The sequence below is a fragment of the Euprymna scolopes genome, chromosome 46, assembly GCF_053919585.1.
Source record: "Euprymna scolopes isolate OS-2025 chromosome 46, ASM5391958v1, whole genome shotgun sequence".
NCBI classification, from domain to species: Eukaryota; Metazoa; Mollusca; class Cephalopoda; order Sepiida; family Sepiolidae; genus Euprymna; species Euprymna scolopes.
Genome location: NC_136527.1, coordinates 101,067,870 through 101,094,501, shown reverse-complemented (window position 1 = coordinate 101,094,501; position 26,632 = coordinate 101,067,870). Strand labels below are relative to the sequence as shown.

The following is a 26,632-nucleotide window of genomic DNA, read 5'->3' as shown; positions in this document are numbered from 1 at the left end:
GATGAAGTACATCCGCATGGTGAAGCTATTAAGGTTGCCAAGAAGCTTGTTATTTTGGCGATACCATTGCAGCACAGGGTGGAGCACGTACTAGTGTTGTCCCACGAGTTAGGAATACATGGAATAAGTTTAGGGAACATCTATTATTCTTACAAGCAGATGTTAAATAATAGCCGGATAGAAGCAGTTATCTGTTTATCTATGTCGTTATTAGGCCTATGACAACAGCATATTCTCAGTTTTGACTTAGATGTATTTCCAACAGACAGTCAATCAACCTAGGACCACATCACTATATAAAAGCATATAAAATAACAAATACACACTCGAGAGTCAAAACAATGAAAAGAATATGCTGTTGTCCTAACCCTAGTTATTATATATGTCTATATAATTATCTATATTTGTCTGTCTAAGTAAATAGAATTTGAATTGTAACTGATTTTGACATGTATCAAACTGTTGACTGGTCAGTTTGCACCGGAAGTTTGCAAGCGGGATTGGATGCTCTGGTTTGAGTAAACCGAGTTAAGAGTGGTGGAGTTGGAGCTTGGACGCCGAATGAGCAAGATGAATTAAAGTCTGTCCATGAGGGAGGTAATGGTCTAAAATAGAACCCACGAAAGCCAAAGAAAGTCGGTCACTCCATTTCTGCTGATGGAATGTTTGGAAGCAAATAAAATATATATAAAAAACACGTCTTGAGTTCAGGTTTTGAAGCGTCTTTGTTACTGCAGGTTTTGGCTATCCTTAAGAACGGCTGGTGAATCCCCCAGAAGCAGTCAGCAACAGACAGGTATGTCTTGGTTACGTGTACAATAAGCTTGACACGCACGTACCAAAATCCTAGACGAGTGACAGACCTTTCAGTAAATAGACATTAAGGGATCTGAGGACAATAGCCCGTTATATCAAGAACAAATATATGTCATCCACATACAGTACTGTTTCACAGCTCATCAGTGCGGCTAGACAAGCAACTACCTTAAGTCAGGATAAAAACCTAATCGTCCAAACGACAATTGAAGCTTCTAACCGTTGCGCCATATGGCTGTTGCTTTGCAGGCAGTGAATTAAGATTTTAACATTGTGTAAACAAATTGAGCTTAGGTATTTGGATAAAGCATTGCTTTATACGCTAATGGCAATTTGTTTATCCACTTCTCAAATGCTCAACCTAAGATAGGGAGCACACACACACACATATATTATATATATATATATATATATATATATATGGCTCGTTAAGGATAATACATAAAAACGTTTTAGATAATGACAACATACGTCGTTGGTAAAGGACGCAACATCGATTTGATGACAACACACCGTTACCATCATCAACCAAGGGAAGAGTGTAAGGCATGTATAAGCAGAATCCACTGTGAAAAATTTCCCCCACTATATCTTATCGTTATTTTCATGGCAGGTGCTCGTTTGAACTCCGATCTCTGGTCCCCCCTCGCCAATCTTTCACAAAAAACACCCGTCTAGCTGAATCCACTGTGAAAAATTTCCCCCACTCTATATCTGTGCCTAAATCAAAACGCGGATTCCATGAACAAAGCTTCTTTCTTAGAACTGCACGCCTGTGGAACTGTTCCGTCTGCCTGCTTCCCTCCGGACTACAACTTGGATGTCTTCAAGTCTAATGTTAACAAATTCCTAATGAACCGCCCCCTTAAGTAAACACTCCATCAAATCTCCACACTAACGTAATGTACTTGCAATAACCCTTATCCCTGAGTGGCTTCCGGGCCTTGATAAGTGGTGATCACTAAAAAAAAAAAAAAAAAAAAAAAAAGCGAAACCTGGCCAATGAGGATAGAGGCCATGCGTTGCATGGCGAACAAAGATATGAAAATTATATTATGGATGTTTAATGGGAGTCTTTAATGTAATCACCTCAGAGGACGGTCTGAATAGTATAGGGAGATGTGCGCAGGACTTTAGTCTGGCCACGTTAAAGAATGGATGAAAGTTCCCGGGTTAGTGAACGTACAACATTTGAGATAGCAATTCCAGTTCACATAGGAAATCCAAAGTAAACATGCGGGAAACAAGTTACTTTGAAAGTCAATTTATAAAATAAATGCGCATCACATGCCTTCATGCAAAACGGAACATTAATGCCTAGTTGGAGAGAACTTTAATGCCTACTAGACACCGTTCCCGAGTGTCTAACGTCTCTTTCTGAAAAGTGTTTGTCAAGACAACCGGACACGAGCATACTTTTTTTCCTACAAATAAACCCTGACTAAATATTAAAAAAATCACATAGTATTAGTGATCCAAATAAGGTCTCCTCGGTGTGGATAACCCACAAGGAATCTCTAATCAATATTAATTCAAGTAATAGCACAAAGCTGGATACTCCAACAGACTAGATGAATTCTTGTCCCGGAATCCAGTAAGACCAAGAAGCCACAAGAAAGGTGTGCTATAAAATATTTAAACGATCGATTGAGAGATGAAAATTAATATTTTTAATTTCTTTACCAACTCAACAGTCCTGGATATGACCTTAAACTATATCCGATGGTAAGGCCCCAGCTTGTGGGCTTTGGGGAGTGTGGAGCCACCCTTTAATTGCCATTGCTCCCAGGTCCACTCTGACCCGGAGTGGTAGTACCTGTTAGGGTCTCAACTATGGGTTAAATAGAAACCGACTAGGGGGGGGGGGAGAGGAAAAAAAAAAGTCACAAGATTCGGCATTAAATAACCTGAAAAGGGTTGATATGCCGTAAAACAAAAACAAACAACTGAACACTCAAGATGTAAAGGATATTTAATGGAATATTTGAATAACTATGTATGAAGGGGATAACACTTGATTTTGGCGAACTTTGAAGTAGAGAACTGTGCCAGAAGTGGGATATTTTTTGGAGTGGTAGAATGATCCGACCATTTTTCCTTGGCAATAGATTTGATGTATGTCAGGGTCAAGTCTGGAATAAAGTTCAGGATAAGTGCTCAACTAAGTTTTAATTTTTGGTTCCCTCTTTCCAGATGTGGCAACAATACTTGATGTTCGCTCATATTTGACTCTTAGAATATATTGAATGCCTACTGGAGAGAACTTGAATATCTACTAGACACTGTCCTTGAGTGTCTAACGTCTTTCTGTACAGGAGTTTGTCAGGACAACCTGGCATGAGGATAATTTTTCCATACAAGTAAACCCTGACTAAATATTAAAAAAAAAAAAAAAAAAAATGACAAAGTTCAGTATTTGCCCCATAACATTTAAATTTGAGTTCAGCACCATGCAAAACTGCTAACTAGACAGACACAGAAAATTTTGGACAAATATGGTAAAATAGTCCCAAAAAATGGAGTGTTTTTATTAGCCCTAAAAGAGCCCCTGTGGCACACCCAGGAGTTATCGCAAAGTATAGACAAACAAAATTATATAGAAATCAGTTACAACTTTTCAGAAAGTTTTATAAAAATGCAAGACAAATTTTTTTTAATAAGCACAAAAAGTGTCAATTTTAGTCATTTTATCTCGAAAGGCACCCCTAGGTAGGCGGGGCACCAAAGTTTTCCCTGGAAAATCCGTTATTTTTTTAAATTATTTTTTTTACTCAGGTTTAATGTTTGTGCAAAATTTCAAAAAATTCCAAAGCGTAGTTATTGAGAAAAGTGCGGATAGATGAACGGACGAGGGTGAATTTACAGGTCCACCCTCCTTTTTTAAAGCACAAAACTGCAAACACCAGACTAGATAAATTCTGGTCTTGGAATCTGGTAAAACCAACAGAAACATTGAAATGGTCGGTTGAACGAAAGGAAAATTATGTTCTAACTCGGTTTTTGAGAGACCTTTAATGGAATATTCGAATATCTGTATCTCATATAGACATCAATTGTTAGCCTTGGAAGGCCCCCCCCCTCTCCATTATTTTTGAGAACTTTGAAATAAAATGAAAAAAAAGAGAAGTGTCCCCGCCCCTCTCTCTTCAGAAGACGACTAGAATCCTTGTATCAGTTTTTTTTTTTAAACCACCTTTGACCTTGGCAGTTGCACATAGCAACCAGTTTAATAAGACCTAGTGATGCATAGAGAGAGAAGAGACTTCTAATGATTATAGCCTTTTATTTCATTTTATTTTATTTTTTATTTTTTTACACACACACGTTTAATGTGTTCGACCCTGGATTACTAAATATACAATTCGATGTGGAAATAATTTTAAATATTACAGAAGTACTTAATGGATGTGCTCTTGTGATTTCATTGCATCTGCTACTAGTCTCTCGCTCTTGGACAGGGTTAAAAAAAAAAAAAAAAAAAAAAAAAAAAAAAAAAAGAGTCACCAACCCGATAGGTCCTGAACTGTCTGGTTAGGGTTCAGCCTCTGTCCCATTGACAAAACGTTGCATCCTTCTGCCTGTTCTACAAGTATTTTAATGGTGAATGCTCTGACGAACTATAAGCCCCCCCCCCCAACATAAATACACCCAACAATTAGCAAAATCCCACCACTACACAGTAGAGATCCGTAGATGTAAGAAAGCCTTCTACTCTAATAGTTTCTTCCCCAGAACTGCTAGACCTTGGAACTCTTCTGGGATTCTGCTTTCCCAACTGTACTGACATTCAGAAGTTCAAGTGTAATGTGAACGGACATTTCGTTGCTCAACTCCCTACATAGTATCCCTGTAACTTGTATCCCCGATAGTAGGCTCCCACATCAAAGTGGCACTGTGCCTTGTTTGGGGTGAAAATAGAATAAAAAAAATAAAATTTTATGTTGCATAAAAATAAAGGTAATCTTGAAGCTGTAAACATCTTTAATATCTTTGTGAATTTTTTTTTTAATTTGGAATATAACTTAAACAAGCTTAATGGATGGGGCAAAAGTTATGGGGTAGAAAGTGTCATATTTTGCAATTTTGAGGAATTTGACCCATTTTAAGCTCCTAGGATGCCGAATTCCAGTGAAAATGGACAAACAGTGCAGTTTCATGCCTTAAATGTATATTTGAATTCAGCACCATGGAAAATCACTATATAGATATAAATATCAAGTCTTTGAGTAATATGAAAAAAAAAGAGCCCCAAAAAGGCATGTTTTTTTAACCCTAAAAGTCCTAGAAGGATGCTAACCAGAGTTTTACCAGGGTCACCCATATTAAGAACAATGGCCTTCACATTTTGGACAAGTTTCAGGAAAATCTAATGGATGGATCAAATGCTATGGGGCAAAAAGTTTCATTTTTGGTCATTTTGGACCTTTTTGAGTGTAAATAGATAAAAGTGCAGTTTCAGACCTTAACACATGGATATTTGAGTTAACCGTTAAAAACTACTATATAGTCAGACATATCAAGTTTTTGTTGAGAAATACGTAAATAGAGCCACAAAAAGGGGCGTTTTTAGCACTGAAAGTCCCTGGGGACGTGAACCAGAATTTCGCCAGGGTCACCCCATACTGGAATTATATTAAGAACAATAGGCTCCACATCTTGGCCAAGTTCCAGAAAAATCTAATGGATGGAGCAAAAGTTATCGGGCAAAACATGTCATTTTTGATCACTTTCACCTTTTATTTTGTCCCTAGGGGCAAAACGGGAATTTTCGCCAAAAACATTTTTTTTACTGTGCACATCTATTTAATGAAATAAAATTTGCGGTAAAACTTCAGGAAAAACTCATGGCAATCATCTGGACTAATGGACGCCACTACAAAAAAAAAAACATAGGTCCCTCTCCGATAAATCGGGGGACCAATAGTTGAACCATTAAAATATTTTGAGGGGGAGCAGGAGAGATAAAAATAAGGGGAGGAGGAAATCACGTGCACTGATTGAAAATTACTTTTAGGTCATTGAGGTTTGCAAGGTCATCCAATTAAACTTAGAACTGAAAATAGGTCTTGATACTTGACAGAAGTGGCGATGTATAAAAGTTCAGTTAACTCAAACTTGTTTAAAACAAGCATTTTCTCACTTAAAACAGTTTCTCGTTTTAAATATCGTCAACAAATCGACCCATTTTAAAAGTAAAAAATTATCTGAAGGCTTCCAATTCTTATTTTTCACAATTGGTTCAGATTTGAATCAAATGTTATGTACCTTAAACTGATAAGAAATATCGCAGATTAAATCTCAAGTTGTGTATGTGCGTGTGCCCACTTAGAACGGAGATTATGTGTCACTGAAACGAGGTCACTCCTTGCACTGCAACATGCCTTTATTTTAAAATTTTCTTACTCGTTTATATCCGTTCCCTGAACAGCATAGATACAGTACCTGGATATGTCAATTTCCATCATTATCGATTACGAAGAAAAATATTTAAAGATGTGTGTGTGTGTGTGTGTGTGTGGGAGGGGTGTTAGCATTTTTTTTTTTTAAAGAAAAGCAATGATTGCATTTGCACATTTTTTATTTTAAAATAAATAATTATGTTTAAAAACGAATCATTTATAAGATGTTAGAGAATGGATTGAGAGAGGAGTAAATTATATCGTAGACACGTTGACAGGAAGTGAGGGTTAGCTGATCAGATGTGCGAGGGTCACGTGATCAGGTTAGCTGAATCGGAGAGATTTGGTTTGGACTTGGGTGACGGACGGCTTAATTGTCTTCTCCCCTTCACTTGGTGGGGGGCACTAACGTGTGTAGAAATGAGACCAAGAATAAACCACTCAAACCAGAGATTCACTTTCCATCCTTCTGCGAGACATCTGGAAAGTGAATAAAAACTATAAAACCAATTCCTTGTCTGGGAGTAAATGAATCTTCGTCCCAAAACAGGTACCAGTCTCCGCTCCAAGACACGAGATGATTCCAGATAGACAAACATCCACGACGCAGGAAGGTATGACCAAATAATAACTGTACAAATACAAATTTGGTGCTTGTGGACCAATCCACCCATAAAAGGGTGGAAAAAAAAAAAAAAAAAGATTGAATGTACGAAAGTCCCTCACCAATAATAATAAAAAAAAGTATTCTCTTTTGTCCTGGCCTTTTCAAAGAATCATAAACTTGGAGCTTGGGTCTTTGATTTTATTAAAAACGGGGTGGGGGGGGGGAAGAAAAAAAAAAGCGGGAACTTAAGCAACACATCTATTTATATGAATTTTATGTTGCACAACAAACATTTAATTAAAAGTATTAAAATGAAAACAAATATATAGAAAGATTTCTCCGAATTGCTTCAACCTTATATATACATACATACATTATATATATATATATATATATATATATATATATATATATATATATATATGTGCTATTATCTTTACTAGTTTTCATATACATGAAAAATTATTGATGTTTTTGTTATATCGTGCAGCAAACTAATTTTTTTTTATTTAAAAAAAAAATTTTTTACACATGGAAGTCACCACTTATCAAGGTCCGGAGGCCACTCAAGGATAAGGGTTATTGCGTGTACAGTAATCAATGAGATAGTATTGTAGTAATCATTAGTATTGGAGATTTGATAGAGTGTCTTAATTAAGGGGGCGGTTTGTCAGGAGTTTGTTTATGTTGGACTTGAAGACGTCCAAGTTGTAGTCAGGTGGGAAACAGGCAAACGGAAGAGAGTTCCACAGTCGTCTACTTCAGAGAAAGAAGCTCTGCTCATGGAATCAATGCTTTGCTTTAGGCACAGATAAAGAATGGGGAAAATTGTTGACAGTAGTTTCAGCCAGACGGGCGTTTCTCGTCAGATTGGCAAGGGGGGGGACGAGAGATTGGAGTTCAGACGAGCACTTCCCATGGAAATAATGATAAAACAAAGAGGCTCGCAATGTCTCTTCTGTGGGAGAGAGGCTGCAGGGAAGAGAAAAGGGCATCCCCCACTAAGCTACGAAGTCTATTTTGCACTCTGCCAAGGCAGGATAAGTTGTTTTTAGCAGCTCCTGCCCAGATGTGGCAGCAGTACTCCATCCTTGGACGTACTTGGCTTTTATATAGATAGAGAATTGCATCAGTAGTGAGATATCTTCTGGAGCGGTAGAAGGATCCCATTTTCCAAGCGTCCTTGGCAACAGACCTGATGTAAGTGTTCCATTTCAGATCAGGAGTAAAGGTCAAACCCAGAAGCTTGTCAAAACATGGAGCCTCCCAAAGACGAGAGCCATCCATTTCAATTGATATGACATCCGTTCGATGCACGGTTAGAAATTAATACGAACTTTTAACAAACTAAAAGGTGCTATTTGGACGAAAATACCAATCACAGATAAGTCCTGCTAATGCCAGTAGTTTTTTGTAACACGCAGCTCTACGGACAAATTTATCTTTAGTTGACCTTTGACAACTAAATATTTTCATTTACTAGCCAAATAGAAAAGTTACTGACGAAACTCACATGATTTTTAGAATATGACATCTTAATTCTGTGCCGAGTATGTACATCATATTTTTTGTATTTTTTTTTTTTTTATGAGTGTAATTCTAAATATACAACAAATTTTATGTTGATACTTGAAGGTATGAACATTCTAATTTCTTCAGATATTTTTTAACAGCTTTCGTTAAAAAAAGAGTATATTGTTCTATTAAACTTTTGTTTAAATATTTTAACTTCGTGTTATAAAAAAAAAAAAAAAAAAATATTTTTCACTCACTGAGGTTTGGAAGATTGTCAGTGAAATAAATACAATCGTCAAAAGATAAGTGTTTCATTATCTAGTTGCCATTTTGAAAAAAAAAAAAAAAAAAAAAAAAAAAAAAAAAAAATGGCTCACAATTGCGACTGTTTCACTCGCAATGTAAAGCCCTGCAACAGCTTTCTCTCCAATACAAACAACTAGATGACAATAGTCATTCATTGGATTAGTTCCAAGCTTTAATTGGGTTTGCAATGGGTTGTCAACTTGACGTGACCAGGGGTTATATGGTCAAAGTGAAGGGTGGGGGGTGGGTTGTTTTTGTTTTACGGCATATCAACCCTTTTTGGGTTATTTAATGCCGAATCCAAAGATTTTGAAGAAAAATTTTTGAATAGAATATATTTGTTGTTTTCACGTCAGTTTCTATTTAACCCATAGTTGGGACCCTAACAGGTACTACCACTCTGGGTCAGAGTGGACCTGGGAGCAATGGTAATTAAAGGGTGGCTCCACACTCCCCAAAGCCCACAAGCTGGGGCCTCACCACTGGATATAGTTTAAGGTCATATCCAGGACCCCCATTGAGGGACTTTTACCCTCTGCAGGGGGGCAGTCGGTGTATTCTAATGCCCCACCGACAGGGCCGGGGGGTTAGGAAGATCATTGTGTAGAGTATTCATCCATTAAGCTTCCTCGCAGTCATTTTAATTTAAATGAGTTTTGAAAATTGTCATCAGCTCTAAGCACATATTCAAATTATGATTGCGTACTAATCTCAACCAGTGTGATGCTGTAAGGTCTACGAACATTGCCATTACGAATGTGAGCAGTGCGACAACCAATCACAATGGCGATAGTTTGGATACAAAATTAAGGTTTTATTTAAAATTCAACCTAAAAAAAAAAAAAAAAATAAATAAATAAATTTTTAGTGCATAGAAGGGAAATGTTATATTCCAAAAATCACGGAAATTGATGCAAAAAATATTTTCATGCGATTAACAGTAATTGGTCTCCATCATTATAACAAATCTCGTCGTTTGGAATTATAGAATTACCGCCATTGGATTTTAGACCCCCCCCCCCACATTGCAAAACAGTTACTCATAAAATTTTCTTAGTTACAAAAATTCAACTACTCTATCAATTTACCTAATTTTTGGAATATGACATCGTTCCATGACTATTGTATAAAGCATGAAGGTTAAATTCTAAATAACCAACTTTGGTTAAGATTTAAAATCACAACTTTTGAAATGAGCAAAGAATAGAGAACCCCCCCCCCCAAAAAAAAAACAACTAAATTAATGTAAACATTCGTCGCAATGAAGTATTTTATGTTAATGAAACATCAATAAACACATAGCAGGATTCAAAATCGTGTATGTCGCCTTTGAAGGAGATATATATCTATATCTATCTATCGATATCTATCTATCTATCTATCGATAGATAAATAAATAAGACTATTAATCATTTCTTGAAATTGAAAAGTCAATAGTATGACGTACTAAAATGAATATTGTTTAAAATCCTAGTTAATAAAAATTAGGAGTTTAAATCCCCAAAATGCATTTTGGTTTCTACACGCATCAGCCATATAAATCTTAATAGAATTAGAAAAAAAAAAAAAAAATACAAAAATGGAAGAAAACTGAAAATAAATTTTTTATTGTCTTGTATGAACATGGTTATTCTATTTTTTTTTTTATTGAAAGAAGCCCCCCCCCCCAAAAAAAAAGGAGCACTCACGATAAAGATAAAATTAAAAGGGCAAAATATACCAGAACAGTTACTACACATTGCTCCTTTTGGTTAGGAGCAAGATGAAAATAAAGTTACTTCATAACTATGAAATCTGAAAGCATTTAAACCGTCAAATAGAAAGTTATCTAAACTGGTTTTAAAATTCTCAGCAAATCCGAATTTAAATGTTTGGCATTTAAATCCTATATTCTTATAAATTCGTTTTTCTTTTGTGTGCATTGATATTCATATTAAAACCCTCTTATTTATTTGCTTTCCCACCAAAGCAAAATGTGACACAAGGTCGTTTTTTTTAAAGTGGGGTTAAACCAGCTCCCCGAAAAAGGGAAAAGGGGCACTCTGGTTGGGTCCAAAAATAATAATTATACCAGTATAGAGGGTTTCCCCTCCATTGACTGGTACAAATTATCTTAAGTGTAGCATCTGTGGAACAGATACTACACTTTGATCCCGGCCAGAAGGCCGATGGATTTATTTGCTTCCCCACTGAGCAAATTAGGCACAAGGCCGTTTTTTTAATGTGGAGAGAGAGGGATGCGGGAGGGAAAGGGGGGACCAGCTCCCGAGAGGTGGGAAATGGGAGCTGGATAGTAACTGGTCTGTAGGGTGATCCCTACATTAACCAAGTTCAGATATGTGGGGTTACCCCCACATATGGTCTTTGCTAGTCATAGCTAGTCATTGCTTGCAGCATCTGTCGGAAAAGATACTACACTTTGATCTTGTCCCTCGTGGCCACAGAGGGCCGGGAACAACAGCAAAAACGCAAGGTATTTATTTGCTCCCCCACCGAGCAAATTAGGCACAAGGCCGATTTTTAATGTGAGGAGTGAAGGGGAGTAGGGGAGCTGGATAGTGACAATTGGTATGAAGGGTTGCCCCTTCATTGACCATATACATACATGGTCTTTGCTTGCCGCATCTGCCGGAACAGATACTACACTTTGATCTTGGCCAAAAGGCCAAGAACAACAGGGTATTTGCTCCCCCACTAAGCAAATTAGGCACAAGATCAATTTTTAATGTGAGGAGTGAAGGGGAAATTGGGACCAACTCCCCGGGGGTTAGGGGAGCTGGATAGTAACAACTGGTATGAAAGGTTGCCCCTACATTGACCAAGGTCTTATATGTGGGGCTGCCCCCAAATATGGTCTTTGCTTGCAGTATCTGCCGGAACAGATACTACACTTTGATCCAGGCCCGAAGGCCAAGAACAGAAAACAGGCAAGCCTCTTTTCTGTTTAAATAAACAGAAAACACAATTTTCTTATAACTTGGTTGTGGAATTGCATTCACTAGCAAAAGATCTAGCTAATTTGCATATTCTTTTAAACATTCCTTTTAATTAATTCCCTATTTGTTTTTTCATTTTTTTTATGGGATGATCATCTTTAGTTAACTATTACGTGGAATTATATTCATGCAGATATTCTACATGATTTATACTTGCATAATATTTACGTAAAAAGTTTATAGTAAACACAAAATTGTTTCCATATATATTCATGTATACGTATATATTTTTGTTTAACAAATTTTGTCTATCAATGTCCTAGAGTTTTTGGTCTACAGACATGAAACTTCATATATAAGGTATTTGAATCCACGCAAATCTTTATAATTGGGTTTTAACCCGGAAAAATCTGTGCTAAAGTGTGAAAATTAAAAAAAAAAATGAATTTTGCCAGGTGAAGGTCGAACGCCGGCATTACAAATGCATAACGTAGTTGTTATTGGTTCGTGTTTTAATTTTTAGCCTTGCAGTAAACATGTTTTCATAGCCCAGTCATTGACGGCAGATGCAAAATAAAGCGCGAGTTGAACGTTTTGGTTTCGATTCTCGGTGGTGGCACGTCTTTTTTTTTTTTTTTTTTTTTTTAAATACTTTTTAAATCATTACTATATATTGCATCCAATCTATCTATAAAAAGACAAAATGTCTGTCTTTATGGCAGACAAGGAAGCCTATTGTATAGAAAGGCATTACTGTACATATTCACACTTTTTAATATATAAATATGCGCTTAACCTTATGAACAGTACATGGGCCCCGAGCAAAGCTGGGCGAAAATGCTAGTAATTTTATAAACATCAAAACAAAAATATTTTAATTTAAAAAAATTTCAATTAAACAATAATTTAATGACCGAACGAAACTTAAATTTTACTACTTCGCGACAGATAAAGGAAATACAGTTATAAAATTAATCAAAATTTTGGTTCATCTACTTGAGCGACGCGTTTGCGTTAAATTAGTTTTATATATAATAGAAAGGGTTTGTTTTACTGTCCACAGATTCGAAAAAGTCATCACAAAACAAATATAGAACAAATAAATGTTATCAAAGGCGAGATTAGTTACTTTTCTACCTAACTGGATGTTTTCAGTGTTTTTATTCAATGTAACATGTTTATTCAGCTCGAAAAAGTGTTTACCGATGTATTGGAAAATTAAAAATGGCAGCCGACTCTTTCTGAGAAGGTAAGTTTGGGAAAATGAGTTATAAATAAAAAAAATAGTCAAAATACTGTTAAAAACCTGCCGAATATATGTCAGCCTATGTCACGGTAACATACTTATAACTCCTTTTCCCAAACGACCCTGTCGGTGGGGCATTAGAATACGCCGACTGCCCCCCTGCAGAGGGTAAAAGTCCCTCAATGGGGGTCCTGGATATGACCTTAAACTATATCCAGTGGTGAGGCCCCAGCTTGCGGGCTTTGGGGAGTGTGGAGCCACCCTTTAATTACCATTGCTCCCAGGTCCACTGACCCGGAGTGGTAGTACCTGTTAGGGTTCCAACTATGGGTTAAATAGAAACCGACGTTAAAACAAATATATTCTATTAAAAAAAATTTTTCTTCAAAATCTTTGGATTCGGCATTAAATAACCCGAAAAGGGTTGATATGTCGTAAAACAAAAACAACCAACCAACCTTTTCCCGAACTTACCGCCTCAAAGAGACTCGGCCGCCATTTTAAATTTTCCAATACATCGGTAAACACTATGTTCTTCGAGCTGAATAAACATGTTATATTAAATATATAAATAAAATGAACTCATTTTTTCCCGTCGGATTTTGACCTTAATAGGATTAAAAATCAAGATATTTCATGCAAATACATTATGCACAAACGCCAGAACAATATCTGAGGTTTGTTATAGGCTTATTAGTTCTCAAATTCCTCGATAATCTTAGATTTCTATACTTTTTCTGCTGAGAAGTCACGGCCAAAATCGGTTAAGATCAATGGAAGTGGTAAAATATTTTCTCTCTTAAAAATTCCTCCTCCCCCTGCCACCACTTAACACCGTTTGGAGATCGTTCACAAGGAACAGTTGAGAAGAGAACACCGGTTTGGCTTCGTAGTTCTATCATGTTAAGTTATTTAAAATCACTAAACTAAGCTGCAGTGCTCTGTGGCGTAGTGGTTAGGTTGCTGGACAATTCACATATTTTCACGTTCGCGCCGACCTACCAGTGTTTTTTTTTTTTTTTTTTTTTTCCTAAACAACTGGAATGGACTTTTCTTGGTGGCCGAACTGTTAACGTTGCAGATGTTTTTTTTTTTTTTTTTTTTTTTTTCTTCACACTTTATTTTCCTACTTTTACTCATGACTCCGGGTTTGATCCTTCCTACTTACCTACCATAACATTTTTTAAAACTCCCCCCCCCGTCCCGGAAACAAACACTCGGGCAACGCCGGGTACCCCCGCTAGTATTAAATATAAACACTAAAAACATCCAGTTATGTAGAAAAGTAACTTATCTTGCCTTTGATAACATTTGTTATATATTTGTTTTTTGACAACTTTTTCGAATCTATGTGTACAGGCAGTAATACAAACCCAATAGAAGTCACATTAAATATTAGTTGTGAGTAAAGTAATAAGCAGCCATATTTATTATTACAGGAAGATAGCCGACCCCTTTTTAATCAATCACTCACAGGAGAAGAAGAGAGCTTGCCCAGTCATAAAATATGATTACATTTTAATTCATGTAGATTTCGTATTGTTATAGAGTTAAATTTCTATTGAATTATATTGTATCTAATATTTTAAAAGATTAAAAACAAAAAAATCACTTGGGTGCCATCAGTTAGAATTGAAACCAAAACAGCGCTCCAACTGCATTTCCTACCATTTGAGCTATTGACAGATTAAAGATTTAAAATTAAACCACGTCAAGCTAGGTTTGAATTTGCGCATGCGTAAAACTAATAGAAACGTCGTTAATTTGAAATGAACATTTTGTATTTAAACTTGCCGACACATTTTTGTATGCGCTATTTATCCATCCAGTATTATGTGATCAATAGTTTAAGAGTTTATCGGTTAAATATTTTCACACAGGTTTTATTTATCTAGATTATATACGGTAACTTAAAATGAGGATATCAAAAAAACAATTTAATTTTTCAACAAAAATCACAAATAAGATAAGGTTAGACTAATTTCCCAACTATTTTTTTAAATTTTTTTTTTTTTTTTTTTACATAGGCATCACCACTTATCAAAGCCAAGAGGCCACTCGAGGATAAGGGTTAAAGAGTGCACAGTAGAAATTGGACAATATAGTAATTGTTAGTAATGGAAATTCAAAAGAATGGTGCTTGTTTCAAATTTAATCTAAAAAAAAAAAAAAAAAATTATGTACGTACTTAGAACGAAAATATAAAAATCAGAAACCGATAAAAATTATTTCCTATTTTTAGCGATTAATAGTAATTCATAGCCATTACAAGACATATTTTCCTGTTTCTGGAGAGATTGTTAAGAGAAGGGTAACCAGTAATAAATTTTAAAGATGGTAGATCGAGACACCATCTGAGCTTCATAAATAATTTTCTTGGATTAATTTGTGATTTTTGGAATATGACATTCACGTTTCGTGGCTGGTACAAGCAAAGATCTTTTTATTTATTTATTTTTTTTGATTAGGTTGAATTTTGACAAACAAAACAATTCGTGTCGTCAATCTTAACGTTTGCCCAAAATCCTATTAAAAAGCGAAAGAAATTAAGACTCCCGGGCAACGCTCGGTAGTTACAGCTAGTATTGAATAATAAACGGAGATTTAAAGCAATGAGTATTTTATATATATATAAAAAAAAACAACCTAAGGTGAAGGTCAAATCGTTGTAGGTTGACGACCTTGAGAAGCGTCAAAAAAAGATGGCGGCTCAAGGTGAAGGCTGTTAATAGCATCAAGGTCATACCACAATGCGAAAAAAAATGGCGAGAGATGGAGAAAAAAAAAAAAGAAAAGAAAAAAAGACAGCATCTACATTTCAGTTTATTATTATTTTTTTTTTAAGATAAAAAAAAGTTTTATCCTCAATTTTTTATAATAATGCGAGTTGCTACATTAAACCAATTTCAGTTACGTAGTAGTCACAGTAAAACTATCCCGCAGCAAAATCGATTTTTATTGGATTTTTTTTTTATTGAAAATAAAATAAAGATAAAAAAACAAAAGCGTAATAACAGTAAATAAAACAGGTGATCTAAATTAATACTTTCATTTTATATTAAACGAACTGAAATTTAAAAAAGGAAAATGTCCAACGTCAATTTTTACCAAAGTTGAAATATCCCAAATCAGATCAGGCGTTACGAAATGGCGAAAAAGAACTAGAAACTTTTGCTTTAAATCATTAAAAAATTTTTTATCATAATATTTTACTTATTTGGTATTTCTGCAGTTTACGGACAGTGCTAATTTTTAAAGATAAGGTTTAAGTTAAATTCATTTTTTTTACGGCATCTTTTGTTAGATAAAAGCACAGAAGACGGCGCTTCTACACTATTGGGACGAAATTTCGGAAATCGTAAAACTGAATCTTACATAAAAATAATGGTATTCCTCGTAAGATGATTATATCCAAAAAATTACCAAAGAAAAATAAATAGAATTTAATAAAAACGAACGTAACACAGGAGAGTTCAAAAGTTAATTTTCCGTTTTGACTAAAAGATGGCGGCAATTTTTCACCTCCTACCAAGTTTTTTTTTCTTTTAATTCACTAATATTCAGGTAATTATGACTGCATAATTTGGAAGCTACAATTGTAATTTATTAGAATTGACAAAAAAAAAGTAATAATTTTTTTTTTTTTATCTGAAAACTCCATTTATCGACTACAAAATTTCGTCCCAAGAGTGTAGAACCGACAAGACTAAGTTCCATCTATGTTAAAAATGGGTTTCTAAACTACGTTATTTTTTAAGCCGCTTTTAATTATGTATCGTAAAGTTCTACCACAAAAGATATTGAGGCCCTTCCCCTTCGTATGTGAAAAGGGCCGACTTGCTTCGACTGTTAAATTGTTCATGATAATGGGTTTATTTTAGGTGTAGTAGTGCTCCCGGGGAGCACTCACTCACTGCTCCCCATAACCAAGGATATGTCATTAAATTATCTATTTGATTTTATAATTAAGATAGAAGTTCGATCTTTCTTAAACTTTTGGCTCCGAAGGAAGTCTTTCTTACACTTCACTTTTTCTGGCCTCGATCAGAGAAACGAATCCTTCTAGACTGAGATAATTTTAATTTTTTTCCCAATCCAGAGTGTCCCACATTAAAAACAGACCTTGTGTCTAACTCTGCCCTCGTGAGGAGGCAAGTACATAGGAACGTTGATAATCAGAATTTTTTGAAAATGGATGACGTCATAATGGATTAGGTGTTTTTGCAAAATGTCATCTCGCTGGATAATGTCATAAGATTCGAATGAAGTGCAAACGAGAAAAAGATTCGAAGAATATTTTAATTAAAAATCTGACATCACAAATCCGTTTTATGCTATCAAAAAAAAAAAAAAAAAAAAAAAAAAAAAAAAAAAAAACTTCATTTATGACGTCATCAATTTTCGTGCAAAAAAAACAAAAAAAACATGATTATCAACCAAGTTATACAATTTACTTAAATAGCATTGACCCAAAGGGGTCATGAGCGGTTTAGAATACATAATTTCCGTAAATTATTTTTTTAAAAGGGTAATTAACTTTTGACAATTTTTTCCCCATTAAATTTAATGGCTTAATGCCGATTATCGAAGATGTTTCAGCGTCCCAAATTAAGATATACGCTTATTCGATTTATAGTTTTAAAATCACATTGTAATTTATTAAGAGAATTTAAAAATGAATATTAAATTACATTCATGTGAATATTTGTCATTCAAATTGACATGTAATTTAAAAACTACACATCTTATGTTATTTGACGATATAAGAGAATTTGTGACAATGGGAACTACCACAACAGAACAAATTATGTGTTAGGTTTTCATCTACCCAGGCATTCCCTCCTCCCGGAGATGTACGTGTTGAACAAAAGTTATTTCGGATCTTATTTGAGGGCTCTTTTTTTTTGGGGGGGGGCGGGGATGGTTCTTGCTCAGATTATAGCCCCCCCCCACACACACAAAAAAAACATCTTGTAATTTTGCCCCCCCCCCACCCCCGTGGAGAGAGAGAGGGAAGTAATTTAGGAACCTTATTAAAGTACTTGAAAGTGGGTTGTGTTCTAACTTATGTGGAGTGAATAAAAAAATAAAAATGGCAACAGATTGAGAAAGAGAGAAATTAAGATGTATATAAAATATAATTTAGAAAAGTGATATTTCTATTCGATATATATTTTTTAAAATCAACTAAATAATACAAGAATAGGAGAGATATTAGACACCAAGTGCCCGTTTGACGATGTTACTATGTAAGGTGATGTTTTTACAAGCAAGGTAATATTAGATCAGGAGACAACCATGTTTTCTCCCCAACTTCGCTAGAAAAAAAAAAAAAAAAAGCTGGCATATATATATATATATATAACACGAAATAAACTTGCACTACTGTGGTTTACGGATCGTGCTGAAATATTTAGAACCCCGAATTTTAACATGGGAGAAAAGTCTTAACCATTTTGTATACTTTCACCTAACTATTTTAAAAGGTACCATAAAAATAGAGCTTGAAAATAATTTCTTCACCCCGTGTTGACAAAGGCTTTTTGTACGAAGCTGTCAACTCAACTGAAAAATAATTTTTTCTTTTTTGGTAAAATAAGAAAACGAAGAAAACGAATTGATAATCCAAATTTTGTTAGTTTCCTTAGTTAAAGAAACTTAATTTTGCAGTCAACAGTTTCGTACAAAAAGCTTTTATAAACACGGGGCGACGAAACTTGAATTGAACCGATTAAAAACTCCCCAGTCAAAAACAAGTGAAAAGCAAATACAAGGGGGAGGGGGATACAGATTTTGGTGCTTTCAGGATATAATCGATAAATCGATTGCTTTTATGTCGTTTTAAGCATAAATATTACTTAATTGTCATGTCGAAAATAGTAATATATCCAAAGATTACGAAAAGTCACCGAGTAGATAAACTGCTATCGTGTTTTTAGTATAATTATATATATATATATATATATATATATATATATAAAATTAAAAGTATTTTGTGTACGACCTTTTCCAGTGTAGCATAAACACTGGAAACTTCCATATTAAGAACAGCTTTCGAGGTTTGGGGTGTTTTTTTTAAGAAAGCCGTTCTTAACATGTGTGTGTGTGTGTGGGGGGGTTGTACTACGCTAGGGCAGGTCGTAAAACACAAAAAAAATTCTATCGCTGCTAGCTATGAACAAGTAATCTAAAATTTTCGTTCCTAGTTATGTCCCCAGTGTATAAGCTCCCCGCCGTCTATTTTATAACGTGCAAGAAAAATGCGGTTTTACCCAATTTTGAGTAAAAAAAAAAAAAAAAAAAAAAAAAAATCGATCACCCACATTTTTTTCAACCGTGACTCGGATGAACTTTGCGTAGGTGGATACTGGACTGAAGCTAAGCTAAGCTTTTGTTTATTTTATTTTTAATCTTTTAAATAAAATGTTTCTTTTGAGGAGGGGGGGGGCAACAGGTTGTTTACAAAACCATAAACATTGTACTGGACTATTAAAATTAAAAAATTACGTAAGTTTTTTTTTTTTTAATTCAATGAATAACAATTTGGCCCTTTTAATCTCAAGATAGGTGGTTTTGGTTTGGTGTGATTTCTTGGGAGATCATTCATTATAAAGATATGACATTTTAACATTTATTTAGAACACTTAAATATACAGAAAAATCTTGGATGTACGTACCCGCCACGGAAGGAAAATGTCACATTCCAAAAATCACGTAAATTGATCAGTTAGATTTTTTATACAGAAACTCATTTTTTTTTAAAAAATGATTTTTAGGATTTTATCTATTACAAATCTGATTTTTACATTCGAACATTTGAATAGAGTTGTCTTTCCCTTATTTATAAAAATAGCGGATTAAAGAAAAAAAAAAATGTCTTGTAATAAGATTTGAGGTGCTTATGCACTTATGTTACCGTGCATTTAAAAAAAAAAAAATAATATTTTCAAGTTAAAAAATCAAGCTTTTTTAATTGTTAGGTGAAAGTGGAGAACAGTTACAAACACCCTCCCCATATTAAGAATGGGTTTCTAAATAACGACGTTAATCTTTCAGAATGGTAACAATTGAATAATATCAAATTGATTTTCTTAAATTAAGAAAGTACTCGATCAATTTACGTGATTTTTGGAATATGACGTCTTCAATGCGTGACGAGTACGTATTCTCTGTATTTTTTAAAATCAAATTAAGTCGAATTCTAAGACTAGTTGGATTTCGAGATCAAAATACAGAGCCAAAAGTAGGTGGACAGCATTTTGAATAGAATTTTCAGGCAAAGATCAGTCACTGCAGTAGTCAGTACCTGTTCTGATGCTACAATTAATCTTTTCTGTCCTCGGTCAGTGGAGCCGGGGAGCCCCTTTTTTGGGAGAGCTGGATTTCCCCACATTAGAAACTGACCTTGCGTCTAACTGCCCTCGTGGGGAGGCAAGTAAATAGGGACAATTATCTTATAGCATATAGTTGTAAGTATACGTGATCGTTAAATAATTTTTTTTTTACCGCCCCCCTACTTTTGACTCGGTATATATATATATATATATATATATATATATATATATGATTTAAGATTTACACTGCATCTAATAATCGTGACATACGAGTTTGGGGGTTTGTATTACTGTACAGATTCGAAAAGGTTGTCAAAAAACAAATATATAACAAATAAATGTTATCGAAGGCAAAATAAGTTACTTTTCTACCAAACTGGATACATTTGTGTTTTTATTTAATGTAACATGTTTATTCAGCCCCAAAAACATACTGTGTTTACCGATGTATTGGAAAATTCAAAATGGCGCCCGACTCTCTCGTTAACACAGTAAGTTTGGGAAAATGTGCTATAAATATAAAACTAGACAAAATACTGTTAAAAACTCGCTCAATATATGTTACCGTGACATAGGTTGACATATACTCAATGGTTTTTAATAGTATTTTGTCTAGTTTTTTATTTATAACACCTTTTCCCAAACTTACCGTGTTAAAAAGAGAATCGGGCGCCATATTGAATTTTCCAATACATCGGTAAACACAGTATGTTTTTGGGGCTGAATAAACATGTTACATTAAATAAAAACACAATATATCCAGTTTGGTAGAAAAGTAACTTATCTTCCCTTTGATAACATTTGTTATATATTTGTTTTTTTGACAACTTTTTCGAATCTATGTGTACAGTAATACAAACCCGGGGTTTGTATTATAAGCCATAAATGTAATAAAGAAAAAAATGGTTTCAAATTTAAATAAGACAAACAAACGTCGTCAAAGACAAGATAAATTACTCTTCCACCTATCTGGAAACGTTGTTAGTGGTTTTACCCATTTTAAAACGTGTAATCGGTTTGAAAATCATACAGTGTTTATGGATATTTGCAAAATGACAGATGACGGCGTGCTGACTGTTAAATACGTGAACTTTGGACAAATGAGTTAAAACTAAATATATATATATATATATATATATATATAACACAAAACACCGTTACAAAAGCCACCCAATATATGTTACCGTGACATGTATTGTAATACAAACCCGTGACAAAAATTCATTAAAAAAAAGAAAGAAAACAAATAATAATAAAAAATAATTAAATACGGAATTTTTGCGATGATGTCGAAATAGTACAGTTTACTGCAGTAGTGCTTTAGGTAATTTTTCAACATCCAGAAAAAGACGTATAAATAGGTCCTTTTTTTTTTTTTAATGTTGTCGCAATGTTGCAGTATTCTTTAAAATCATTTGTCGAAATAAAATGCAATTATATATATATATTTTTTTTTTTTTTCGCAAATAAAAAAAAAAAAACTTAAAACAACGGAGATATTCAAAAGCGCACTGCCTTCTTGGAGGCACTTCCAAGCATAAAAAGCGCAAATTATTTTAAAATTAGACAGAAATATAAAAAGAAAAATAAATCTTGATGGAATATTAGAAATTTAGGAACAAATGGAGATAAATATGGTTAATATATAATAAAATTTAGTTTTAATTTGCTATTTTTCGGGAGAAAACAAAAGAAAGATCAGGTCAAGCCAAGGACACCATGTCAAGGACAAACATTAACTGTCAAGGACGTTTATATCGTTTTTACTTTATTTAAATACAATTTAAAAAAAAAAAAAAGTTTAGTTGTAAATATAGGGTCCCTTACAACTTAAAAGAGAGGGTTTTTTTTTTCAAGCCAAAATAAAAAGGGGTTTAACATATTTACCGGGCTACAGTCCTTTTTTTAAAAAAAATTTGTGGTCTGGAGACGACGTCCGCTTTTGAAGTGACGACTGAAAGCAGAGAGAACGTAACGTTATATCAGAACGGGAGGTCACGTGCAACTCCATATAAGGAAACGGCCCGAAAGAATCCGGAGAGTTTTCATAAAACTGGCGAATAAATACGATATTAAAACGGGAAAAGCTTCGCACCGGGACAAAATCGGTTTCGGAAACGTTTAATTAAATTTTCTCGCGCGGAAGGGGAAAAAGTCACGGAAAGGCCGTCACGGAGACGGCTCGGCTGTTTCCGGCAACTTACGTAAGACCGTCAGGAGTTTTGGTTCGTAAACATGGAAGTAGGTGTATAAGCGTTCGTCTTTCAGCGTAAAGGGGCTTCGAAAGTTTTTTTTAGAAAGCATTATTGTAAATGTCATGGTGGTCTGCAGACATTTATACCAAACTGATTGACTTGATTACTGCTGAAACCGTACCCAAAAGACAACCATGAGGCCTGTCATCGACTTTAGAGAGTGTCTAAAGGATTCACCGCACTTCAGGTTAGTTGTACCGTTTTTTTTTTTTTTTTAAATTTCTCCTTATTTTTTCGGCCTCCAGTTCTAAACCGACCACAAAGTGGGTGATCTGTTTACGTATGATTTATAATTATAAATCGTACCCCCACTTTGTGGCCGCTTTTTTATTTTTATTTATATTAATTATTTTGTACATAAAAATACGCAGTGATTGTAAAAAAAAAAACGTTATTTTTTCTAATGACGATAATTGAAACTTGTGATTCGTTTCATGACATTAAATGGTTTATTTATTTTGTTTATTATTAATGATTGCCTTCGTTTTTGTCTTTTTGTTTTTTTTGTAGTGATGGATGGTTTTATTATTTATTTATTTTCGACTATCCACAACCAACTGGTTACTATAAATATGCTCATTATGATTCTTTTATTTGGGGTCATGTCATGGACACAGGATATATATATATATATATATATATATATATATATATATATATATATATATGTATAATATATATATGATTGACACAGGATATAATATATATATATATATATTATATATATATATATATATATATATGTGAATGACAGGATATAATACATACATACATATATATATGTGAATGACACAGGATATAATACATACATACACAGAATATAATATATATATATATATATATATATGATTGACACAGAATATAATATATATATATATATATATATATATATATATATATATATATATGATTGACACAGAATATATATATATATATATATATATATAATACATATATATATATGTATATGAATGACACAGGATATAATACATACACACACACATATATATATATATATATATATATATATATATATGAATGACACAGGATATAATACATACATACATATATATATATATATATATATATGATTGACACAGAATATAATATATATATATATATATATATGATTGACACAGAATATAATATATATATATATATATGATTGACACAGAATATAATATATATATATATATATGATTGACACAGAATATAATATATATATATATATATATATATATATGATTGACACAGAATATAATATATATATATATATATGATTGACACAGAATATAATATATATATATATATATATATGATTGACACAGAATATAATATATATATATATATATATATATATGATTGACACAGAATATAATATATATATATATATATGATTGACACAGAATATAATATATATATATATATATGATTGACACAGAATATAATATATATATATATATATATATGATTGACACAGAATATAATATATATATATATATATATATATATGATTGACACAGAATATAATATATATATATATATATATATATATATGATTGACACAGAATATAATATATATATATATATATATATATATATATATGATTGACACAGAATATAATATATATATATATATATATATATATGATTGACACAGAATATAATATATATATATATATATATATATATGATTGACACAGAATATAATATATATATATATATATATATATATATATATGATTGACACAGAATATATATATATATATATATATATATATGATTGACACAGAATATAATATATATATATATGTATATATATATGATGGACACAAGATGTTTTGCCAGTTTAAAAACTATATATATGTATATATATATATATATATATATCTATAATCTAAAAAGAAAACGATCTCTCTCCTTGTCGAAAAACTATTTCGCGCACTTGTCTTTTTTTCTTTTTACAAAATAAAAAAGTTAGTAAAATTATTATTATTTTTTTTTTCATTTACGTTTTTAACTTATTTTTGTTATATTGAAGTTTTCAGCTTTAAGATAACTTGTCATTGAAACAACACTGTCCCAACTAAATTAGTTCTTAGTATGTGTGTGTGTACTATGCACTTTTTTTACCGCGCTGAAATAATAACGTTATTGTTTAGAAAGCCCTTCTTAACATGGGAAGGTCGTTTTGTAACTATTGTGTACTTTCACCTAACAATTTAATAAAAGATGATATTGTAAAATTTGAATTTAACTTGAAACTATTTTTAAAAAAATATATCACGGTAACAAAAGTGCATAAGTACCATATACATTAGTACATATAAGAACTAATATATATATATATATATATATATATTTTGTGTAAAGAAAGTTGTTAGTTGAGACAGATCATTGGTACCGTCGGTTTCAAGCCCGATAATGAGGCCCGTTTAAGGTATCCTTATCAAGCTCTCTTCAGCCAATATTCGTACAAAATATAAGTACGCTCTTAAAATTTGGATTTTCCTTTTAATTGAGCACTCTGCTGGAATTCTTTTTTCAAAAAAACTAATCAAATTATATATATATATATATATATATATATGACGAAACAATTCGGTTCAATAAATAATGTAAACATCCATTAATACTTAAAAAAAAATGTCATAACCTAATTATTACGACATTGATGGCCATCCAATTAACAAGATAATAATCGTTAATGGTTGTTCTAATGGTATGGTGGCCATCTTAAAGCTGAAAACTTCAATAGAACAACTTTTAATTCTTAAACTGTTCACTTATATTTTTTAACACGCCTCCATAACACTCGTTTTTAAACACACATGGGCCAAGATCAAAGGGTAGTATCTGTTCCGGCAGATGCTGATTGCTGCACTTAAGATAATTTGTACCAGTCAATGGAGGGGAAACCCTCTATACTGGGACAATTATTATTTTTGGTAACCAGAGTGCCCCCTTTTTGCCTACTTTTAGGGGAGCTGGTTTTTACCTCACATTAAAAACGGCCTTGTGCCTAATTTGCTCAGTGGGGGAGCAAATAAACACCATCTGTTCTGGAGCTGTTCTTTAAATTTTTTGATCTCAGTTAATGGAGGAGAAATCCTTCATGACTGATACATTTTTATTTATTTTTGTTTTTACTAACTAGAGTGCCCTTTTTTGGGAGTTGGTCACCCCCTCCACACACACACATTAAAAACCGACCCTGTGTAACAGTGTTACACAGGGTCGGTCTTTATCGAAAAAAAAAAAAATATATATACACTTGGCAAGTAAATAATAATAAAACAAATGAATTCGGTTTCAATCGATGGTTAACATTTGTTTTTTGTTTAAAAAAAAAGAAACGGTTTTACACGCGTAATTGAGCACTCCGGTAATTTTTTTTTTTTTTTTTTTTTTCGGTAAAGTTTTACGATGTGCCTGCCCAGTGCCCCACTGCCCCACTGCCCCAGCGTGTTATAAACACCCCAACCTCCCCATGATAAGAACGGCTTTCGGATTACCCCCCCCCAACCTCGAAAGTCTTAACATGGGGAGGTTGTAAGGGGTTGTTTATTCCGAAAGCCGTTCTTAACATGGTGTGGTCTGGGGCACGTAGTAAAAAAAAAAAAAAATAACAACACCAACAAAAAACGGTTTTACACGCGTAATTGAGCACTCCGTTTTTTTTTTTCTATACTAAAAAATAAATAAAAGACAAATCACATTAAATGTTCTAGTCGCTGCCAACAAGGATCGAACCCGCCCACTTTTGATTCCGCGTGATTATTATCTATTTATCGACAAACGCTACAGATTGCAAGTTTATTTTTAAATTCAGGATATTTATGTAGAATACGGATCGCGCTGAAATAACGTTATAATTTAGAAACCTATTCTTAACATGCGGAGGGGAGGGCATTTTTTTTTTTTTTTTTTAACTATTCTATACTTTCACCTAACAATTTAATGGTGCTTTTGTGCACTTATGGTACCGCGCCATTTTTTTAATGGTATTTTCAAGTTTTACGATCTTATTAAATTGTTAGAGGAAAGTACAAAACAGTTACAAAACACCCTCCCCATTTTACGAATGGCTTTCTTAATGTCGTAGAGCGCTTCGCTTCGCTTGTTCAAATTTATACTAATGGCGGCAATTAAAAATAAAGGAAATAAAATCTTACATACTGGTACTTTATGCACTTATATTACCGTACTGAAATATTA

At 33.3% G+C, this 26,632-nt stretch overlaps 2 protein-coding genes across 39 annotated transcripts in view; one reads left to right on the top strand and one right to left on the bottom strand.

The window, feature by feature from the left end:
- Positions 1-22,303, bottom strand: part of LOC145271202 (enolase) — a 65,381-nt gene extending 43,078 nt beyond the window's left edge. The window contains exon 1 of the mRNA XM_080126767.1: positions 22,047-22,303. The gene's annotated coding sequence lies outside the window, so the exon portion shown is untranslated. The remainder of the gene's footprint in view (positions 1-22,046) is intronic.
- LOC145271199 (arf-GAP with coiled-coil, ANK repeat and PH domain-containing protein 2-like) overlaps positions 22,169-26,632 on the top strand; it is a 636,480-nt gene continuing 632,016 nt past the window's right edge. For 13 of the 38 annotated variants that reach the window (XM_080126765.1, XM_080126762.1, XM_080126745.1 and 10 more), the window contains exon 1: positions 22,352-22,601. In XM_080126765.1, the coding sequence (XP_079982891.1) occupies positions 22,549-22,601 (53 nt within the window). In that variant the 5' untranslated portion in view covers positions 22,352-22,548. Of the gene's footprint in view, positions 22,602-26,632 lie in introns of all 38 variants that reach the window. The other 25 variants (XM_080126731.1, XM_080126760.1, XM_080126755.1 and 22 more) reach the window with 5 other exon arrangements.